Below are 24,504 nucleotides of genomic sequence, written 5' to 3' on the forward strand. Positions count from 1 at the left end.
CAAAGTCAAAGAAACTTATTGAAAATTATGCATAAATAAATGGTTGCATCTGATTTGACACTCAAATATAGTGATGGTAATAACCATCTACTGGAAGAAAATAAAAGTTTGCATCCAAAATGTATTTTTTTTTTTTTTTCTTTTAAAATTATGGTCTAGTCTTAAAATGTCAAATTTCTAAAAGAATAATATGATGACTCGAATAAGTGCATTACGTTAATTTGGGAAATTTGTGACAAATTTCACATTTAGTTAATTCGGTTCATTAATGATAAATTAAATGTGGATGAGACGGATATTATTGTCTGTTATAAAATCATTTCAGTTCTGTTTTAATTATTTGAATATTCTTATGATATACAAATCATTGTTAATTCTGAATTCAGTAACTTCACTAATTGCTAAATAATCAGTCATAAATTCCAATAAACTGTTGGAATGTATTCAGTTTTTATTGCAAACAATTTTATAATGTAATAATAAAGAATTAACATTTTATTTTGTGCAAAAATATAAATAAAAACAACAATTTAAGCAATCACGAGATCGTCTTTTTCAGTTTTCTCTTCGGAATCTATGGTCAGTTCAGAAGATATGTCAGCAAATATGATGTCCCACGTGCAGGCGACAATTTCCTATGCCAAATTAAGTTTTGTTAAGTTTTATTCAATTTGTTGACTATTATATCCACACTCTTAATCATAATTAGCAAAATGCAGAAAATTACCTCTTTGATATCGTTTTCTGGTGACAAACATTTGGTTAAAAGCCTAAGATCAATTCCGTCCTGAAATTTTTTAACTTTTGTAAATTGTCGAAAACAACCGAGCAAGGAGAAAAATTTCTTATACCCACCAGAGTATTAAATGCTGCGTGTTTTAAGAGATCGTTATCTAGTTCCTGATATGTGGCCACTCTATTTACTGCAACACTATCAAAAACAAAACAAGAAATTATAATTGCAGAATGTAAAGATTGGTTAATTGTAATAATCTTGGAATTACCTCGGCGCTTGTGCAATCTGAGATACAAAATCTTCGTCTTTTACTTCGTCTAAATCCGGAATGACTGGTATTTCTGAAACATTCAAAAAAACATTAATTTTTCTTATAGAATCTGCTTTGTGTAAACATTGATTTATAAGATACCTGAATCTGAATCATCTATTTCGGTTTTTGTCTCTTGTTTTGTATTATTACTACAAAAAATAACAAAATGAGTAATGGTACATGTGATTTAATTATATTACAAGTTAAATTACCAAAATAAAACTATCCTCTAACAAATTAAAAAAATTAGATCTTTTACTTCAGTTTATAAGTTTCCATTATTATTAAATTATATTATTATGTTGTCTAAAACTTTTATATGGGTTTGTCAACATTTTCTTTCACAATTTAGAAATGTGCTAAGACCAAGTTTCAATCAAATTTTTCATAACAATTCCACAGTTTGATACTGTTTTATTTGATTTATTGTTCTTTCTTTGTTGTTACATTGTAAGAGATGATCCAAACTTACTAGAGACAAGATAATATGGATCTTTATTCTTACAATGAATAAGTTCCATAGTTGTTGAGGAGATCTAACAATGATAATAGTGTGGAAGCAAAAGTTCTGTATACAGACTGTCATTAACATAATAGCATGTCTACGTTGTGAGCGATTAGACTATTTACCAAAATGGATTGACATACTTGCATGCGCAGATGGTAGAAGAATTACCACTTCTGGGTTTAATATGGTCAAGCAAATGAAACCAACAAACAAAAGTAATATTAATCATTAACTTCATATGTAATAATTGACTTATTTCATTTTTTTAAGTTTTAAATAAATCACATTTGAGTTTTGGTATAAAACTTAAAAAGCTTTTGCCCAAGATACAATTTGACTACTCTGTAATTAAATATTAGACTGTTAAGCTAATATTTGAAATATATAAGTTGTTAATAATTAAATTTTTCTCATTATTTCAAACTTGTGTGCATCTTTTATATTTTTACTATTTAAATATATCTGAAATATCAATTTCAGTCTAAATAGTAAATGCTTTAAATTTTATATTGTGTTGCCTGCTGAAAATATGAAACACTAAATAAACTTAATTTGCAACAATCTACTTTCCTAACATATTTCCCATTAAATTAACACTAATCTAATGAAATACATCTAAAACTATGCCCATAGTTTATGATAATTTAGCACAAAGTGTTATTAAATTGTGTTTTTAATCGAACAATGTAATTTTTTCCCTCTTTAAAAGAGTAAAAAATCATTATGATCCAGGAAGATATCAGGTAACAAAATATGATAATCTGTTGACTGACAAATTTATTGGATTTGAGATGACGACGAAAATTACACAAGAGGAAAGAAATTACAATATTTTAACACTAAGGCTAGGTGCTGGCATGCAATTTTTAGTTGACTGACTGTTTAGTTGCACAAATAACATGGACTCCGATGGGACTGTATTTGTACGCAACAATTATGTCAGCCAATTAGTTAGTCTATATCGTGGTTCAAATTAAATGATTCACTTCCAATTAAACGGTCGGACAACTTGGATAAGTTTTGGTGTTTGCTGTAGTAGTGTGTTGGGATGTCTTCAGGAGGAGGTAAGAAGCAAATTTATAATATTCAATATATTTTTTGTTATTAAATTATGTTGTAAGATGCATACTGTATGCTTCTAGTAACAGGTTGAAAAGCATTATTATTTAATAATGTACATGTTTGTGTATTTTTTATGAATTTTTTTCCCCCATTTTATTTTTCTTCAACTCTCTAAAGTGCACACAAGCCACCTCTTCAAATCTACATCGAGACCAAGTTAAAATGTGTGATAGTTTGGTTGCATAACCATATGTGTTGAATTGGCCGACTGTTTGGTTGCAGTAGCAAGTGCGTAACGACAACCGGCCAGTTGCTCGATTAATAATTGCATATCAGCATATAGCCTAAAGGTTAATTAATAATTGATGATAATGGATGACATTAACAAAAAATGTTCACAAAAACAAGATTCTTTTTTATTTAGCGAATGTAAGACTGACTATAAATAATGGTTAAAAAATAGTGAAATATGCAAATTAGATTATTTATAGTATAAAATTTTCTAAGTTATCATAAAAACAATTTCCTTGTTTTTATTCTGTCGGAAAAGCAAATGTCAATTCCCTGGAGAACAAAATTCTTTACGAAAAATTGTACTAAAAATAAATAAAGTCTCTTATACTATTAAATAAATATTAGATATTTCATCTTCAAACCAAATAACTGATTTTCTATGTTAAGGCAAAATAATTTTCATAATTAGAAATATACAAAGATCTAAATTTTATACTGTGAAGGAAGTTAACTCAATATTAAAATAAAATTTAAAAACTTGAAAGACTCATTATCTTCTACATCATAAATATGCGAAGATATTTGGAATTAAAATCACATGTTATAAAAATTAAATTTATTTGTTGATAGTTTAAAGATAATTTCTATAATAACAAATTAGTTGATGTGACAAAACTTTAAATGTAATTTATACAAACTTTGACTGATTGTCATGACCAATAACAAGTATGCAGAATTAACATAAAAATATAGATTTAGAACTAATGACAATTGGAATAATTAGCATTCTTCTTCCAAATGAATGCTTTTGAAATGATATCTATACTAATATTATAAAGAGGTAAAGTTTGCAAGTTTGGATGTAGCAGGTAATCTCCGAAACTACTCATCCAATTTCAAAAATTCTTTCACCAATATTTAGAATGGATCTTCAGGGTAGACATAGGCTGTATATTATTCTGGTAAACATTCATATAAATTAAAAGATATCATCTAGGATTAAGGCTTTTATGTCCAATAGATGACGCTAACTCCGTGAGTATGATGACCTAAGTTTGCTTTTTTGTGAGGCATTATGCTTTTCTAAAGGATGAACTAAAAATGAACCCAGATCATCTTCTATCTATCTATATAAATAAAAATGTAATGTTTGTTTGTTCCTACCGATTCCTTTGAAATTTTGACGCAACGCTGCATTCGAATAAGCACGTGTTTTTATATAATATACATGTTGAAATTTCCCCCACTGGAGAGAGATGGTTAGGATTAAGGCTTACAGTAAAGAACTCTGCTTCTATTATACTATTTTAGATGCAGATTTTTGCGTTTTTGATTGCGTTTTAATAGGGTACGTCAACAGAATATACACTAAATAGGATACGTCAACAGAATATATACTAAAAAGGGATTTTTTGATATTCCCCCCGCAGTGGAGAAAGACAGGATTAAGGCTTACCATGAAGAACTTGGCTTCTATTATACTATTTTAGATGCGGTTTTTTGCGTTTTTGATTGCATTTTAATAGGGTATGTCAAGAGAATGTACACTATGGGATTTTTCGAAAAATTCCCCCAATGGGGAAAGTGTTATACATTTATAATAGATACATTTTGAGCCACAACGCGTGGCGGGGTCTGCTAGTGTGTGTATAAAAAAATATAATGATTAAATTTATTTCCAATTTTGTAGTCATTAATAGAAAATTTTGATGCTTTGACCATTAATATAAATATTCATGCAACAAGTTTTAAAACTGCTAACATCACTGGAACAATGTAAGAAATGAATGTAAAATGCAACAATTTAACAATAGATAAATATGTTGTAAATTTATTACACATGCTGTATTAGTTAAATATTCTCAGAAAATGAATATTTAGTTTAGAAGCAACTAAATGGTACCATAAAATATAACCATAAACCTTAACGGTTATCAATGAAAAAGTTTTGACTTAACCTACAGAAGAAGCTTTTTAATCTAGCAAAAATTTTAACAAATAAACATTGTTGGTCATCTTAAACGGCTGATGTGTTTAAAAAATCTACAGATAACATACTTCATTTGCTTTCTGCTAAAAAAAAAGGTTTAGAATAATTAAATATGACCTACTTTTGAATAAACAAACAAACTTTAAAATTTTTTTTTCAGAAAGTGAAAAATTAATATGAATTATTTATTATGTAGTAGCTTTCTTCTGATAGGAAATTTCAATACATCCAAGAAAACTAAAATTTCATACAAACGTTAAATTCAATATTATAATGTAACTGTATAAAAAATTTTGCCATAAAATTTATATATGTCTAATCTATACAGACTAATAATATTTTATATTATATAGATGAATAGATATAATCACTACTTGTAATAATATATGTCTGAAACATTTTTTCACTATTATTGCAATGTCATTATGATCAATAACAGATAAAATTCTAATACTCTGATCAAAAGAGTTAAAACTTATCTGTTCAAAAATCATCAGGTTTTGCATTATATGCTAGAGCTGGGCAGTTTTTTATACGACAAAGCTTTCATATTGTATAAAATTTTTGTGAACATTTACAACATTAAAATGTAACAGAAAAATTTTACAATATAAACACAGAAATAAGACAGCAATCATTAAAATAAATAGAAAATAACAAAGACGAAATGGGAATTGTGTGTTTATAAAGTGAGAAAGTCTATCCACAAAATAATGGATCAAGGACATTATTTTTTGCACAACTGCCAGAGGAGTGTTTTTCACCAAGTTTTATACATTGAGGCAGAGAAGAGCCTCGAAATAAAAGTCACTTCTGCTGTATGACTTTGTCATGTATCAAGTAACTATAAAAATTCAACAAAATTATGTTTTTTTTTTGTAGTATTTCTAAAAACTCTTATCATTGTTTCAACTAAATGACAACAAAATTACTCTTTGTTTTCTATACAACAGAAAACAAAGAGTAATTTTGTTCTATTCTATTGTACAATAGATAGTGTTTATTTGCAAATGCAAAATTTTTCCCTTGTAAAAAAATGTTTTTATAAATTTATTAATCTTGATACTAATAAATGATATTAATGTTTCTTCTTTGTTTTAATTTAGTATTAATTTTTATTTGGATTGCTTTATGGAGATTATAATATATATTTTAAAATAAATACTAAGGTATAAGTTTATTTAAAATGATAAAAGAAAGTACAATTATAATTCTACAATTAAAATGTCTTTTAAAATATAATAATTCTATAAAATTTAAAAGTAAATTTCATGCAATAAAATAGTGCAATCTTTTATCTAAATTATGGAAATATTGCAACAAATTTAATTATTTCAGAATTACACTCACGCATTTGTGTTTGGTCGTGCACTTCTTCTTAGCCAACTGTGAAGGCAAAACTACTGATTCATATCACATAAAAAAAAGACGAAAATTAAAAATAGTGCACATCAACATGCATGTCTAGTAGTGCCGAACGGCAGGTACCCATTTTTTTACCCAGGCATCAAAGTATCAGTCTAAGTCACAATGCCGTTACCATAATAACACCTAAAGATTATTCACAGCATAACAATAAATTAATTAATTAAAAAATTGTAAATGAGCTAAATTGTTATATAAAAATGATTAGTATATATTTGCATTATTATTATTAAGATTCATCAATAAAACAACGAGTTTGAATTTATTATTTCAATAAAATGTCAATAACACTGAAATCAAAGCTGAAAAGTAATAAACTGTATCCTTGAAATTATAATTACTTTTAAATTAATTTATTAACACCTGCAATCAAATTAGAGAAGCGAAGGGCAACTAAGAAAAGTTCAGGAATGTAATTTTAAACCTTTGCATTTCAAATGTAGATTTGTTTATTCAAGCAAATTACAAGATTAACTGTTGAGTAATTTATACTTTTGAATATTATGAATTTGTTCTTTTTAAAACAGTTTTAGAAATTGTAATTCTGTAGAATAGAATGTTTATTAACGTAATAGGCAATAGCCTGTTACAAGGGGGATGTTTACACAATTATTAGAACTTTACATACATTAACTTTTCGATGAGCATTCGCCTTCCGTCTGTTACAATCAGGGTGGTTGGATTTCACAATTTCTTGATTATCTACATAGATTTATTTCTACATCTAATTATATTTTAACTTATACATCACATTCAGTATGTACCTTTTTACCCGTTTTAAATACACTTCAAATTTATTCATTATTCCGTATACAATATCTCAATGTTTTTACATTACATAGATCTTATTTTCGTTATTAAATTTATATTTATGATAGCTACTTTAACATAGTAGATTAATTTATTCTTATTTCTTCATTTTTTGCTTTACTAAATACTATGATCAAGTGTTTATTAATTATTAACTTTGACTGTCACTTCAAATTATCATACAGGTTACCGTAGAACCAATTATTATGTTAGGGTCTATAAATTTCTTTAGTAATACTTTATAATTTTTTCGCAAAGACCCTATATATATTTTTCCAAAACCCTATTGGACAGATTTTTTTTTTTTTTGTTAGACTCTCTCATATTTTTACTACCATTACATTACTAACATTTTTTCCTTTACTTTTACTTTACTATTTTCCAGTTTTACTAAGCTTTTATTACAATTTTTTTCAATTACTGTTTTCTTATTAGAGGAATATAAACTTAATTCGGTATGATTCTCTTGTCAGTCCTGTTCTTTTTAATCGTCTGTGTATTTCTAAGAGAACAATCCATTTGAAGAATCTTGTTTGTATTCATATCAATTGTATATATTATATTATCCTTAATATAGTAATCATCTCTTATTAATATTTTATTTTTAGTAGTTTTTTCCACTTTAATTTGATCCTGTAGTTTTTTTCTTCTAATTCTTGATCTAATACACAAATCCGTTGTAATTATTATTTTTTTCTCGGTTTCATTAACAATTTTTGGTTTCAAAGTCCAAAATCTTTTGAGAACTAAATTTCTATCTTTTACAGATTCCAGAATTACTTTTATTATTAGGTTATTCTTACTATTTTTAAGTTGAACTAGTCCTTCAATTTCTATATTTTTTAGACCTAATTCTTCGTTAATAAATTGTTTGATTTCTTGAACAACGTTCCATGTTTTAACCGGAAAATTAAAAATTATTATATTCTTATTTGTAGTCTCATTTACCAATTTATCAAATTCGAATTCCAACATACCTTTTATCTTTTCGTTATTTTTATAATTTTCTTCTAATTTTTGTATCTTGTAACCAATTATCTTCATCTCTTCTTTATAACTATTATTTTCTTCTTTTATCTTATTAACTTCAGCTTTTATTGATTGAATTTCTAAGTTTAACTGGCAAAATTTTTCCTGAATTAATTCATATATAGATCTTAACGTATATTGTGAATCGTCAATACCTTGTTTTTCGGTTTCTCTTGCCGGTTTAAAATAATCCTGAATTTTCGAATTTCTCGGGGTCCCATTATTTCTTTCGACCTTTTCTTCAATTTGGTATTCCTCACTTAAAATTTCCAGTAACTGTGTTTCCCTTTCTTCATCCTTGTGACTTTCCTTCCTAGGTCTACCCCGCCCCCTTTTTTGCATATCCAACTGACTTGACCGAAGTGGTGAGCGGGGGAGAGGACCAGGATTTATTTCAATTCCGGCAATTATTAATAGTATTTTAATCATTCCCAATGTTAAATTAATGTCAACAGCTCTAATTTGTACATACCACATTGCGTAATTTTTTGTTATTTCCATCCCAAACTTGTTCTACCAACCTCTCAAAAAAAGTTCACTCGCACGCTTGACAGCTCTGACACACCCCCGTAATTCTGTATAATTCATTTCGAATTTATTATACTAATTTATCCATTTCTAAAAACTGATTCTGTGTTCTACGATTGCCCATTAAACAAAATTTCAAGCTTATCAAAGCAGCAATAAACTACAAATTGTGAATAATACATAAAAAACAATTGTATAAAATTCCCAAGAATTAAGATATTTTGTACTCTGAAAAGAAAATTAATGAACCAATACTGTTGAAGCTTTTAGTGATTTCAGTTTTTAACATTTGTATGGATTATTTAAAAAAATTTTTTTAAAGAATTTACACATGTGGAAATTTAATTTTTATAAATAATGATTGCCGAATTTAATCAAAAATAAGATTGCATCAGCTCACAGAATAAAGCAAAGAAAGCAAATAAAGCATAATTTTCAAAAAATTAAATTAAAAAGATGTACAGGTAATTCGCAGTATTTGCGTGTTTGGTATCTGCACTTTTGGTTATTTGCAACTGAAAAATTTTGTCTGACCACATGACTATTCACAAAACATTTTTGTATTTGCAAATTACTTTTACAGTACAGTAATATCTCGACTTACGCTACCCCAACTTATGTGATCCCGGAGTTACGCTATTTTCAAATCTCGTCGATTCGTCTTTTGTTTGAGCGCAACGCAACTCTTGATTACTCACTCCCCCCACGCTATTGTTCAGCTATGTGTCGCGTGGAATCGACGCATAGCTACAATTTATTTTGTGTTATTTATTTCTGTGTTTGTTATATCTACAGAGACTCGAGAGACTCTATGTAGTGATTTCTTGTAACTGTGAACGAATCAAATGACGCGATAAGATTAACGAGAACATTTATTAGCTTACATACATCCAACTTGGATTTTACACAAATTGTGAAATTATACCCCGACTTACGCGAATTCGACTTACGCGGTTATCGCTCGGTCCCACCTATTGCATAAGTTCAGGGTATTACTGTATTTCCATTACAGTACAATACTTATAAAAAATGTACTTTTTGTTATTTCCAGTTTTTACATTTTTTGACATAACTGAGCAAAGTACAGTAATAACTAATACTAAACTGAAGCCAGTGCATTACAGAAGTGGTTCTTAACCTTTTATACTTGAAACTCACCAAATATTTCATAATTTTTTTGTGACCTCCATTATTTTTTAATAATTTATATTTGTTAAATTATCTATAATAAATTGATTTTTTATTATTGCTTTATTTTTTTATATAATAAATGTAAAACGTAACTTTATTATTTCATTATCTATTTAAATAACATTCAAACTTCACAATTAAACATAAAATCTCATTAATTTTTAACAAAAATTAAAATAAGAAACATTTAAAAATTCATAGAAAAAACAAAAAATATTCAAAAATAATTGAATGAGATTTATGCTGCTGAATATCCTCAACTATTATTTTTATTATATTCTGAAGGAAATTTTGGATAATTTGGCGGCCCCCATTAAGAAACACTGCATTACAGCAATAATGCCTTCTGCCAAATTGTATATGACAAAGTTTATGTCACAATTATGTAAATAGCATTTATACAGTAATTACACAGTATCATACAATAATAATAATAATAATAATAATTCGAGCATGTTCACCCATCAAACTCTGACGGGCGAACTGGTTGCACAAGCGCGACTTGGAGTGTGTAATAATAATTCCATATAATAATATAAAAGATGACAAAGCAGATAGTAGCAGTAGATGAAGGATTTGAGAACTTATAGCAGATATTGAGAAAATACTTTACCAGACAGCTGCAGAACCCACAAATGAAGAATAAGACACATTTACAGAAAATTTGCACAACAGCAAAGACAAATGAAATGAACAGGAAAAATTGCTAAAGCCAACAATGCCAATATTGAGTGGCGTTGACGACGACACCAATAATGAGCACTTAAAGACCACTAAATAAGACAACAACACAGAAACACAGATCTTTTCATGTTTCGTTCTCTAGAATTTATGACAATTATATTAACATTTACTGTAAATGTACATATTTTAATATGATTTTATGTGCTTTTAACACTTCAATTAGACTTCAATATTTGTGGCAGACGGATGTAAAGTTGAATAAAATGACTTAAACTTAATTTTTATTTTTCCTTATACTTTTTTGACAAATGATGTATAATCGAGAACAATGTAACTGGAAGTATATCTGTATTTGTTTAAGGCCAAACAATTGCCGGATTAAATCAAGCTATATTACCACTACTGTTAATAATTAAATACCCGAGTAATATGGCACCAGAGATAATCATTTAGTGCCATCTCTTATTAAATTTAATAAATATAATTAAGTTAATATTTATTAAATAATTTAGAAAATTCTGGAAGAAAAAAATAAGATTTGAACCTGCAACAGCCACTTACTGGTAATATAGCCTAATTTAATCCATCAATCTTCTGGTTTTAATATAATTTTTAGGCTTAGAGATGCTTATATATGTTTTGAATGATTATTGAATCATCTGCAAAAGTTTAAATATTCCTAAGACAGCAATGTACAGTACTTTAGCTTGGCCATGTTGGATTGACCACAGGAAATTTTCAGTTTTCCCCAAGAAAAGAATCTAACCTCTGCAAATACTGAGAGTGACCTGTAAATAGCAATTTGGTTACTAGGATAAATTTTTTTCTACAATTCAATATTTTACCTCTAACTACCACCAACATTTTAAGTTAGTAAAGAGTTTTTTGAAAAATAAGTATTAAAATCTGCATAATATTCAATACCTAGGTACAAAAATTTCCCTACCATTCGGCACTAATATTCAGTGTTATATAATCTGCTAATTAAAAAACTCAATTTATTTTATTAAGTGTCCAAATAATTATATTCTTACCGCATGGCACTGGACGGAGGATCTTCAGCCCAACCTCCCGTTTTCCTTGATCTAGGCGGAACTTTGGGTGGTCCACTTTTCTATCATTTAAAAAATACAATTATAATTCGGTAATTTAAATTAATTTAATAAGGTTGATTCGTAACTGCAATAATTTTATGCACACATAATTAATAAATTAGCTCACAATATTTTATTTTTTAGGTGAAAACTACTTTAGCTTAAAAATAAATTTTGAATATGCTGAATGCTAAACAGACAATAAATTCTATTTATTAGTTACATTGGAATATTCAGAACAACAGATGCAACATTTGTTCACCAGAATTTTACCTACACTGTATATATGTATATAAATGAGGATGTTTGTTTGTTTGTTCGCTATGCATGCCTAGGTTATTCAACCAATTGCTATGCCATTCAGCAGTTATGTTCAATTACTTCTAACTTAGATAATATTGTACATCCTTATCCCCAAAATATCAACTGTATTTCTATATATCACTGTCTACATTCGACTTGTTGGCTTTATATGTAATGCCATCATTGGCAAAAAAATTTAAGAAAATAATAAACTATATATAATTCTTACAAAATAGTGTATAATTTTTAAAAACATATATTATATTCACTTAATTACTGTGACAATGATACAGTGCAAAATAGATGTGCTATTACATGCCATTATGCCATTGCTGCAACATGTAGCATATAGCACTTGCTGCATGGAGTGATGTTTTACCCTTGTATGTCATGCTTTTCTTGTTAGCATTAGAGTTGTGCTGATTACATTTCTAATTCCATTCTGGGAAAAATTTTTGAATTGAAATAACATGACTTGTGATGCAAACTAGACATTTGTCTATAGTTAATCTGAGTCTCCTGCTCTTAAGCTTTCCATATCTAGTCTCAACGTACATCTTTCTAACTCCATTCTCGAGATTAAGGAAGGATAGACAGGCAACAGTGGGAATTTATAGGTCTACAATTTATTGGACTACAATTTGTAAAAATTGTAGTCCAATAAACTTCAGCCCAATAAGTACCCTCCAATAACAGAGTCTATAAAACCATTGAACACTGGCAGTCAGTTGTGGGTTCACGCAAGGCCAATGGACTGGCCACATGGAGTTTTCTGGGTTTCTTTCACATTAGTAACACTTAATTTGGGGTCAGCTTTACATAAAAGTCTTTCCAGGATGTATTCTCCTTGGCAGATCACTCATGTGTTGTGTTGCTATAACCAAATAAACCATTTCTAATAATTTTTCTATAAATACAATATTTATAAAGACAAATTTAACTACCACAACACCTGGACACCCCACTCCTTCCCTGATTTTATCTCCCCTTATTAGCACATAAACCCATTGCCCCAAACTCCCTGCTGATACTGCTGAAGATGTTCTAACATTCAGCCAAATTAATATATGTGCAATTATTTTATGGCACAAAGTAGAGCTGGAAATCTTTTTCTGTGCCAATGTTTATTTTTCTTGTTTATTATCATGGTGATAGTGCTTCATTCAAAATTTCCTGTAGTTGTAGTCTGTGTAATGTGCACTTTATTCACATGTTGACTCTTACTGTCAAATCTGCTTCCAATAAGCTTATGCCACAACTTTCAAAAGTTTCCTTTACTTAGATGTTTTTGCTGAGCTTTACTTTTTCAACTTGGTTTCACCAGTTTCTTTTTATCGGATCACATAAAAACAATTATTCTCATATTTTTACAGAATTTTTTTATTTAAACAAACAAGTGTAATATGAAGTTTTTTGGATGTTATTAGCAGCTTTGATCACATGATTAATAGTAGATCAGTATTAATTAGTTGTTGACCAGCCTCTCTTTCAGAAGGAAATCAGCTATTATTTTTGATCGAATGATTCGGCAGTGAATGGAACTATTTGATAAAGCTAACATTAGAAATAAAAAATGATATCTTAAAAAAATTCATATTTTCATATCGTATTTTCAATTGCTGTCTACTTGACCAATGAAATTGTGCCATTTTGTACCGTCCAAGTATAGTAATAAATATGATAGATTGGCTAAAATAACCAAACTCTTTATAGGGTTTTCATTTTAATGTTTCTTATATTATAGTATTTGATTTATATAACTACAGAGGTTATCATATATCATATATCTTTATAGGGTTTATCACACCAAGTGACCAATCTAATACATTTTAAAAATTCTTTATTCCTGTAATGTATACAATTTAAAAAAATTTTTAAATGCATTAGATTGGTCACTTGGTTTGATGAACTCTTACGTAAAATAACCTTTGTTTTATACAAATCAAATACTATAACGTAATATAATAGAAGAGTTAGAAGTAGAAATAATCTAATAGCCTAATCTTAATGTTTGCTATTTTTTGTCCGGTTAATGCTGGGCTTACCTGCTAGTAATGTAATAAAACAGAAGTGGCCAAACCTTGTCACAACAAGAGTCATATATCACTCATCAGAAATAAGTCAAAGACACATCCTCTATTCAAACAGTATCTTATATTATATATAGTTAGAACACTATAGTTATTGCTGTTCTGTAGTAAATACTATTGTTACTTTATGACTGATTAGATAAACATTTGTTTAACCCCTTTTCCTTTACAAATGAATCATTAGCTTCCAGTTGCTTGATCAAGGTTAAGTGCAAGCTATACCTACAATCTGTGTGCATATTACACTACATAAAAGTCAGCAAACTTCCAAACATATTACATACGTGTAAGTAGTAAGTACCAACTTTATAAAAAGAAATTTTAAAGTATACAGGGGCCACAGTAAAGATCTAGAGAAGCCGCAATATAGAGACAATGGTATGCATAATATACTCTTTTTACAATGTATTGATAATTAATGTTTGTAGATATACAACATTCAAGGAAAGTACTGCCATATTTTATCCCTTCTACTATATAGCATTCACAGTAATTTTTGTAGAATGTGTTTTGACTTACATATTTTGATTTAAATTCATATAGCAACAGGCTATTTCATTGATATACAGTATGCAAATGACATACAATACTTTTAAAATTTGTTTGAATTCAAATCTTTATAAGTGAATCTTTATAAGACTGTCTATTTTAAAAAATTCATTTTATTTTAGAATATGTCAATTGTAACTCTGTACATCAATGACTGTACATTGATTCCATTTACATTGTGTTTTATTCATGATATCATTATTATTATTGTTAATGACAGGTAGAGAATAAAATTATGTGAAGAATGTGAAAGGGACTGGGCAGTATGTCGATAACTGTACAGATTTAGGTTTGAATCAGATCCAGATCCTCACAATTTATTAAAAATAGTATGGGCTAATAAATTGTTCATTGTTCTTCATCAAAGCTGGCTGACCTCATTGCAGATTATGCTTACCTGTAAGAGGCTGTACGTAAATAATGTCCACACTGGAAGGGAGGGAGAGGTTAAACTTCAATGGACATCCATTTTATTTCATTAAATTTTACACAATTTATATATTTTATTATTCATAAAGTGATAAAGATTTTGAAGCTGGTTAAGATTTGCTGGATGTCTGAAGAAAGAAAGGGGTTACAGAAACTTGGACAAAACTGGGACAATGAGGGAAAGGGAAGTACAAGTTTCAAGAGAAATGAGGACGTAATTTATGGACAGTCCCTAATGAGCAAAAATTGTAACCAACTATAGTCTTTAAAATGTTGTCTTGTGTTGATAAATCAATTAATCTTAATCCATAAGCAAGTGTATATAATTTGTATAGTGAAAATTTATTTCAATATAAATATCACAATTATATGAATTTAATTTTCAATGATTAACTTCATTAGTTATGAAATTTAAGTTTTAGGAATTTTATTATGTTAGAAATTACAAGATCTTACATTAATAATAATAACTGTAATAAAACCCATAACAAGCAATGCATTTTTTCAGAACATATCAATAAAATACAATAGTTACTTACATTTGGTGAAAGTTTTCCTGATGGAGGACTTTCTAAATCAAATGACGAGGCACGAAGAGGACTCTGATTATTTGTATTTTCGGAACGTCGACCCAATCTTGGAGGAGCCTATTTTTTAAAAACAAAAACCAAACCATTTTTAAATATTTTCTTGCAATATCAAGATAAAATTTCATCTATAGAAAAAATTTACAAGATATACTTTATTTTTATATAAAATTGAATTATACAGAGTAGTCTGAAATATGGAAACACCAATATAAAACAAAAACAGATTGGTAAACAGTGATCCAATGTTCCAACATGTGGGAAAGTAGAAACGCGACAGATCATGTCACCAACACGATAGTCATCTTGAATTCAATTCATAGTTTTTAAATGTAAAGGTGGAGGATTATCATTACATTTTTGTAATTGAGTTAATTTTTGAGAAGTTAAGCTCATTTGTGCCAAACAAAATACTCATCTTATTAAATAATTCACCTTTCAGGAATGACAGAAATTTCTTTTATTTATTTGAATGAAATATTAAACTGGTAGAGGATTTCATCAAAAAAACAATGGTGTGCTTAATTTTAATATAACTCATTCTCAAGCTTTAAATGAATTTTCTTCTATATGGGTAACCTGAATGAGGAACCTCTTGATTTCAGCAAGAGCTAATGATGGAGCCAGTATACATGCTGTTGCATAACCACACTATGTAGTGTGCATCTTAAGTTTTGAGAGATTTTAAGTAATCCAATATAGTGTTGCAGTGTCATTTACACTCTTATTGGACATTGTTATAACTAATTTTTTTTTTGCTTCAAATAAATTCCATCACCACAGAAGTCTCCATGTGAAATATATTCTGCTAATTAGTTTTCAAAACATATTTTTTTGAAATGTAAACTTTATTTACAAACATCCCATTCATAAGTTATGTGACATGAGGAAAGCAAAATGCACCACAGCACTCCACATTTTAAAGAAGTAAAGGCCTTCTAGAGCAACTAGAAAACCAAACCACAGGTAGAACTGTAGAAAAGTTAATAAAATAAAGGCATGCCAAAACCATATAGCAATAAAAAAGACATAGTGTCTTTCATCTGTGTGGAAGTACATCCTTTGAGATACACTGATTATTATCTGTACATTTTTGTAATTGAGTTAATTTTTGAGAAGTTAAGCTCATTTGTGCCAAACAAAATATTCATCTTATTAAATAACTAGCTTACCCGTCGCGCATTGCTGCGATTTCAGAAGAAAGGAAATTCAAGCAAACTCGTTATGATAAAATTCAATTTACATTTTATTATTTTTATTGAAACTTATTATTATTATTCATTTTCATCGGGAAAACATTTCAAAGTGTCGTTTCAATTCTATTTATTTATTGGAGTGTTTGTGGATACACGATATTTTTTGTTTTTCCCTCTGGTGTGTACACGAATAAATCGGAAGGTTTTTCGACGCGTGAGCCGGCCACATACAGTTGTCCATGCGAGAAGCACGGATTCTCCAAATTTAGCCCACACACTCGCTGCGATTGTCAGAAGTGTGATATTCCCCATTTTTATATATATTTTTAAATCCTTTATAATTTTAATTATTTAATTGCTCCTTCCTCTCTTCCTTGGCATGTTGTGAAATTTCTGATAGTTGGATAATAAACCGTTTTATTGTAATTTGTCTTTTTAAATTATTTTGAGTCGATATTAAAATTTGGAAAAGGGGGATCCCTAGATCGGTAAAATAGGCGAATTTCCTTCTACAACTTCGGTTGTTGTTCGTGATACAGTTAAGGCTTTAACAAAGTTCGAGCGATTACGTAATTAGCAAAAAAATAGTTGAAATAAAGTGATTAAACAAAAATTATTATAAATATCGTAAATAACAGTTCACAAATGCATATATAGAGATATTTTTTGAAGGGAGGAAATGGTCTTCACAATTTGAAATCGATCGAACACACTGTGCGCGAATGCTCGTGTAAACGCGCGCCATCTATCGTAGGATAAATGTACTTCGCGGGAGTGTATTAAAAAATTAAAAAAACTTTCCAAAGTTTCATGGCAATCGTACTATGCCACAAACCTTCACCGGAGTATATTAAACAACTTCCCAAAGTTTCACGGCAATCGGATAAACGGTGTGGTAATGCATGAAGGACAGACAGACACACACACACACACACACACACACACATTCATTTTTATATATATAGATTCACCTTTCAGGAATGACAGAAATTTCTTTTATTTATTTGAATGAATTGATGCTTAAGTTTCACAAAACCTTTCACTCTTTTTCTAGCAGTTTCTTAATCTGTATTTAATCTGAACAAAAACTTAACATACATAGGCTCAACCAACAGATCACTTACAAAAAGGATCGCCGAGCATAAATACGATACAATAAAAAGTTTAATACCACACTAGCCCAATTTGCAAGCGAGTCAAATATAATGGCCAAATGGGAAGATGATAAGATTTTAATACTAATTCTCAATAGTAACAAACTTAGAACAATAGAAACACTAGAAATCTTTGAAAAATCCCTCAAAGAAAATTGTATTAACAACAGAGATGCGAACTTGCTCTCCACTGCTTGGCAATCACTCCTCGTTAACTGCCGTTCCAATGTTATAGAACCTGAAGAAGGCCATTTAAAATGGCCAAAAACGTTTGTTCTCTTATGGATTAAGAAACTGCTAGAAAAAGAGTGAAACTTATTTAAAGAAGTTCTAGCTTTCTGTGCAAGGAATTGAATTGATACTTTCCAATAAGTTCTAAAGAATTAAATTTTAGTTCAATTTCATCCAATTTATCAAAAATATCTTAGGAAACATCAGTTTCTTATTACACACTTAATAATGTAGATGCTAACACATTTAATTGCATCCAAGATAGTAATTAACAGAGTACTGTACATTCTACTTTGTTAACAAGTTGACATTGCTATTAACTGTATTTGCAATTATCATATTTTGTAACAATTCTTCAGTTGTTAATTCTTTAGAGAAAGTTAAATCACTATGAACATAAATGTGGTTATCCAAAATAATTTTGGAAACTTCCAATTGCTTTACAAATAAGATGGTTCAGGATATCATATTATTTTTTGTATTTTATTTATACTATTTGTACTTTTATTTCTTATTTTATTATGTATGTTTTTTGTCATATTTTATATTATTTTATTGTGTTTATAATTGTTTTTTATTTCTTTATTGAATTATTTATTTTTCGTCCATTACTACATGCTTGTTTTAAATTGTTCTTATTCAACATGTTTAATTTAATTTTGAAATTGGGCTTCCTGTTTTGTATTCTCTTCGATGCATCATAATAATGCCTGCTCAAATGGCTGAAAATGTTTAAAAAATAGAGTATTGTGGTAAAGGCTTATTTGGAGAGTTTTGTACAAATTTCAAACCAGTTTATGAACCATATTATTATTAAAATATTTTGACATAATCTTGTTTTCAGTTTTGTGTAATATTTCTTGCACAGATTTAAAGATAGCTACAATTGAATTTATATTTTGTGTTAAGACCTGTGTCTGCAATTATAATAAAGTATGCTGTAATTATTTTAGTGTATGCACATATTTTTATCTTTCTCTTTATATCTCAATGTAAATTCCTTAATTTTTATAATTTTTCAAAACTGAGTGTATCGAAAAGGGGCAATGAAATTAAAAATATTTGTTTAAATCTCTTTAAATAAGACTTAAAGTTGCATTGTGTAATCAAAATTGAAAATAGCATTGTAGCATCCGTGTTTCTCCTCCATACATTTTAAAAATGATCTAAGATGCATTCTGTACTGTAATATTTCAACACTGGAAATAGATCAAATCAATTAATGCTGCAAGAGAAATGAAGGGACATTTTCATGCTTTGGTCAAAACTTAAGATTAAAAGATAAGTTTTTCTCTTACTTATTTTTGAATGGAACATTTGATAAACAATATTTTCTTGTACGTTCCTTGAAACCAAGTATAAAATTGCCATTCAGCAATACTTTCTTCCTTCTAATTTTTCCTTATTCTTCATCCTTCATTGCATACAAATATCATATATAATTAAAAATGACAATAGTCCTAGTTTATGAAATATATTATGTAATATTCTGTATTTGCCATTATTTGATTATAAACTAGAAGTGTAATGCATTTAAGCACTAAGAAACAATTGTCAAATTTTTCAAAATATATCCAATCTTTAATCATACACAAATATAATAATTTCTGCATTCAAGACAGCAATAACAATGTTCTTTTCAACAATTAACATCAGATGTTAATTTTAAAAATTGTCTGTTAATGTACATATTTAAAATTTGTTTACTTTATGATTATAATCTGATAACTGCTGTTCAAAGAGATATACTGTTAATAAAATCATTCAAAATTACTGGTTAAAGAAAATAATATATATAGAATTTGTGTAATTTTTTTGCAAATACAATTCTTAATTGTATGTAATTTCCTTATATGAATTTTTTTTTAAACTTTAGAAATAATAAGCTGGAGATGAAGGCCAAATAAAATGTAAATGTAGATTCAGTTTGGATCTAAAAATACAGCAGATTATCTGAGGTATGTGGACCAATGCTATCTCAGATAGCCAAAAACTTGAATAAAACAGAAGGCCATGGCCATTTTGGATTAAAAATTACAAAAATTTATAAAGTATATTACTTTTAATCCTATTCTTATACCTTATTGAATTTATAATCATATATAAGAACAACATTTGTTACATCATTTATTATACACCTAATTAAGTCCAACAGTTTTAAGAATAATTTTGTTGTCACATTTTAATATGGTTTGTCTTGCATTGAAATTAAATGATAAAAGGTAACAGAAACATATCATCTTCTAACACATGTTATCGTTTTAAACTTTCTTTTACGAATTATGGTATAAGAAAAGTAATGCACATGTTCCTGTCTCAGATAATACAGTACCTCAGTTAATCAGAGCTTGGATAATTGGTGGTTCTACTGCACTGCGAATAAGCAATCTCTCATTTAATGAGTTTATGTAACAGAAAGAAGCAATACTAAGAAAATACACTTTCTTCATTTTGAAAACTTTTCATAATATAAATAATCTCAAATTTGCAGAATGGATAAATGAAAATTATACAAAAGAAATGAAAAATGTATACACTTAAAATTATAAAGTACCTGAATATAAATTTATAAAAAGTTTTATGTAAAGAAGTTACCTACAGAACTTTTTAAAAAAGTATTATAGTTATAACAGAAATAATTTTCAGCATAAACAAGAGACATGACGATCTGCTGAAAGAAATGTCAAACAGCAAATAGAATAGCACTGTACAATGCCATTTATATATNTATATATATATAAATATAATACTTTTATATATATATAAATGGCATTGTACAGTGATATTGAATGATCCTGTATTAATTATGATAAACTAACATTCTGAAGCTCTAAATGTGAACAAAAGACTTTATTCTTTATTAAAAGCCCCACAGGAATGGAGATAACTGCCCCCAAATTAATAATGAAAGCCTGTTAAAATTTGTCTCAGGATTAATATAAGAAAGATTGAAGAAAAAGAAATAGACAAATGAACAAATTCTAGTATCTTGGAATTTTGTAAAAAGTATGTGATGCAGAAATATAAGTAAATCTTTACTCTTGTTTCTGTATCATGTACTTAACACTAGTAAAAACAAAAAAAAAAAAAACATTTGTAACTACAAAAAGTGTCTCCTGTGTTAATATTTATGTTTTTATAAATATAAAACTACTCAAATGAAATTAGTCTTACCTTCAAAAAAAGCTTTTATTTTATATGATGTGAACCACTTTCTAATGCTATTGTGAAAACTTACTTTTAACTTAAAATATAAAGGAAAAAAAAATTAAATGTGGTAAAATACTAACAGCAAGATCAATGACTAGGAGAAAATCTGCCAGAAATAACTGATAACATCATCATATGGAAGATCTGAACATAAAAAGGAAAAGACTAAAAACAGTGATCAGAAAATGTAACTTGCTGGATCTTACTTACTATTAAAAATAAATTATTATAGACATCAAGGTAAGATGGTATTCCATATGCTTGGAAACTGGATATAATAATAATGATAGATATTTCCACAGTCATTTAATGTGTACATGAACACACATATGAGGATGGAGTATTTGAGAATGAATTGAGAGTACACACTGATTGATGTAAGAGTGCTGTTAGTGGAGAATGAAAAATAATCGCAGATCCTCATCTGCAATTCTTTCTCCATCTGATGGCTAAAGCAAGTGAGGTGTTTAAGCTGCATGTGAGTGCCAGTAAAACAAAGGTGGTTGTATTTGAGTGTGGGGAGAGCAAACAGAATGTACAATTCAGATAAATGGGAAACATTTGGAACAAGTGAATGAGTTTGTATCTGGAAAGCAGGTTCAGAGGAATAACAATATAGCAGGTGAGATTGAAAGAAGAGCAAATGATGGAGCAGAGGTAGTATATACAAATAAATCTGCAAGGAACAAATGAATGTCAGGAAAGGCCAGAATATAATGTACAGTACAGATGTATTGTAATTCCTGTGCTGATATGGTAGTGAAAATGGATATGACAGAGGTTCATCATTTGCAAGTGAAATGAGATACTTGAAGGGAGGAGTGTGTGAAGAGAAGAGACTGCACTAGGAATGAAGATATCACAGAAGAGACGTCATACAAAATATGAGTAAGTCTGTTTTGCAATGATTTGGCCATGTTAAGAGGATGAGCAAGATAAATCATTGAACATTGAAAAGAGTATACATGATACATGGGAAGAGTGGAAGGAAAAGTAAACCAGACATGACCAGAGAATCCTTAATGGAGCAAGTGAAGTGAAAGAATATAAGCATGAAAGGTGTGAGAAAACATGATAAGAGAGCAATGAAGATAACAGATAAGAGGTATGCTGAGGTAGAAATGTCTTGAAAGATCTGATAATTGGATGAGTGTGTGTGTGATCTCTCTTACCTGCTACCTACCCCTTCTGGGAAATGGGCATGAAGACAAAGTTTTCATAGAAACATATTTCATTTGTTTAAGAATAATTCTAAATATTTTAAACATTTAAAAATTTCTATTGCTAGACTGTCTTTCTCTCTTCGTGGCACAACAGTTTCTGAAGGACCTCATCTTCCCAAGACTTGGAATGCCGCAATCAGTCCCGCACAATCGGAAACACGACAATGGGGGAGTGCAGTTCCCAATTCTAAAAAATACCACGAAAGCAATATAATCGGATCAAATACAATTTAGGTGTTACTTTATGGTAGAACGAGTAATGGCTGCAACTGGAGCCAAGGGCAGATTGCCCATCTGCCTTTTAAAAAAAGGATACTTCATATGTCTTTTTCCTCTCGTATTCTCTATCAGTTTTGAAATTTATGATGTGTGTAGAAAAATTAAGCACCAATAATCTTTGATAATTGAGCATAATTCTAAAACTGTAATATATAAAAAAAAATTAACAAAAGATTTAATTAGAGCATCCAAAAAATAACAGATATCATATCTAAATTGCTTTCTTACACTGAATGTAAACCTATAGATGTCATTAAAAAGAAGTTTATCTTAATTAAACTAATAAATAATTTATATTTATGCTGAATAACAAAAAATTAACCAATCCGACCCGAGAGCACTCGAATATGAAGTTCCTACAATTAATGTCGTAATAAAGCAATTGTTACATTTCGTTTACATTCCAAGTTCAAGTATTAACTAATAAAAAGCACTTATGTTAAAGTTTAGATTGGTAGGATCAAAGGTAAAATTTATGTTGTTTGATCACATCATTTAAATTATTGGAAAACAAATATTTCTGGCAAACCGTTCTCAGTTTCTTCGAGATAAAGGGAAGAACAAGATCAAAGCAGCTCCATTAAGAGACTTGGAATGCCGCAATCAGTCCCGCACAATCGGAAACACGACAATGGGGGAGTGCAGTTCCCAATTCTAAAAAATACCACGAAAGCAATATAATCGGATCAAATACAATTTAGGTGTTACTTTATGGTAGAACGAGTAATGGCTGCAACTGGAGCCAAGGGCAGATTGCCCATCTGCCTTTTAAACTACAATTTATTCAAATTATATCAAATAAGTCGGTGACGGCATTTTATAGTGCAAACGTTTACAAACACCAGAACGAACATACTGATGACGAATCAAGTAATTCTTGAGAACAAACACCAAACTTCCATGTATACACAATGCAGATTTTGGCACAGGTTGGAAAGTATTGGTATTGTATTAATATATTTGGTGTTAATTAACTTTTACTACAATTTATCATCTTGAAAAGGTGACTGCGGCGGGGATTACTTATCATTTTTAATCGCTATTTTTCCACATTCGATCGATCTAAGTGCAGCAGTTTATCTGATCGACGAACTTTGTTCTGCACGAGGCAAAACAACTGCCAAGACAAAATGGCCGCCGCATTCCGGTAAAACGGAAGGAGGTAAGTGCAATTTCTTTTTTTTTTTCTTTTTTACATATGTATATAAATTATACTCGCTTTTTTTGCGCGCGACGGGGTTATTCATCAAGGACAAAAAAACTAGAAGTTGTCTTCATCCATTTTATTACTCTTATAACTTCTTATGCACTTGCAATGTCTTCATCCCTGGAACTCCACGTGAATAATTTGGAAAAAATTTCTGAAATCGATAGCAGAAACGTGGGATTAATGCCACTCACTTTTTTGGGCGGAGAATCCAGATCGAAGTCGAGCCCCAGATCGTCGTCCTCCATTTTGTTTAATTACGCAAAAGAAAGGACAAAATACCCGATTCGTCCGGAAAATCAAGATGGCGAAGAGTTTACTATTGTTGCTACGCAACAAGAAAGGAACAAGTAAAGTGTGACGCCACAGAATACGTAAGGACCGAACCAATGGCCGACGGCGAAAGCGCGTAAGCCACGATCGACCAATGGGAATCGACGTT

The 24,504-nt window shown here is 29.2% G+C and overlaps 2 protein-coding genes and 1 long non-coding RNA gene across 3 annotated transcripts; all 3 read right to left on the reverse strand.

Annotated features, from left to right (window-relative positions):
- Positions 1-420: 420 nt before the first annotated feature.
- On the reverse strand, positions 421-24,438 carry LOC111612405 (intraflagellar transport protein 43 homolog). Its single transcript, XM_023353613.1, has 9 exons — positions 24,257-24,438; positions 15,515-15,622; positions 11,545-11,624; positions 6,194-6,229; positions 1,149-1,198; positions 1,005-1,077; positions 856-931; positions 728-787; positions 421-635 (listed from the first exon to the last, which is right to left on the reverse strand). The coding sequence occupies exons 1-9, from the start codon at positions 24,308-24,310 to the stop codon at positions 531-533; spliced, it is 642 nt and encodes a 213-aa protein (XP_023209381.1). The 5' UTR covers positions 24,311-24,438; the 3' UTR covers positions 421-530.
- On the reverse strand, positions 6,458-9,480 carry LOC111612404. The gene is made up of 2 exons (XM_023353612.1): positions 8,263-9,480; positions 6,458-8,197 (listed from the first exon to the last, which is right to left on the reverse strand). The coding sequence occupies exons 1-2, from the start codon at positions 8,326-8,328 to the stop codon at positions 7,526-7,528; spliced, it is 738 nt and encodes a 245-aa protein (XP_023209380.1). The 5' UTR covers positions 8,329-9,480; the 3' UTR covers positions 6,458-7,525.
- Positions 17,674-22,689, reverse strand: LOC111612407. Its single transcript, XR_002754598.1, has 3 exons — positions 22,537-22,689; positions 19,442-19,557; positions 17,674-19,342 (listed from the first exon to the last, which is right to left on the reverse strand). It is a non-coding gene; the product is annotated as an uncharacterized LOC111612407 (long non-coding RNA).
- Positions 24,439-24,504: the final 66 nt, after the last annotated feature.

Source organism: Centruroides sculpturatus, unplaced genomic scaffold, assembly GCF_000671375.1.
Source record: "Centruroides sculpturatus isolate CEXI.00-Female unplaced genomic scaffold, Cexi_2.0 scaffold1795, whole genome shotgun sequence".
Lineage (NCBI taxonomy): Eukaryota > Metazoa > Arthropoda > Arachnida > Scorpiones > Buthidae > Centruroides > Centruroides sculpturatus.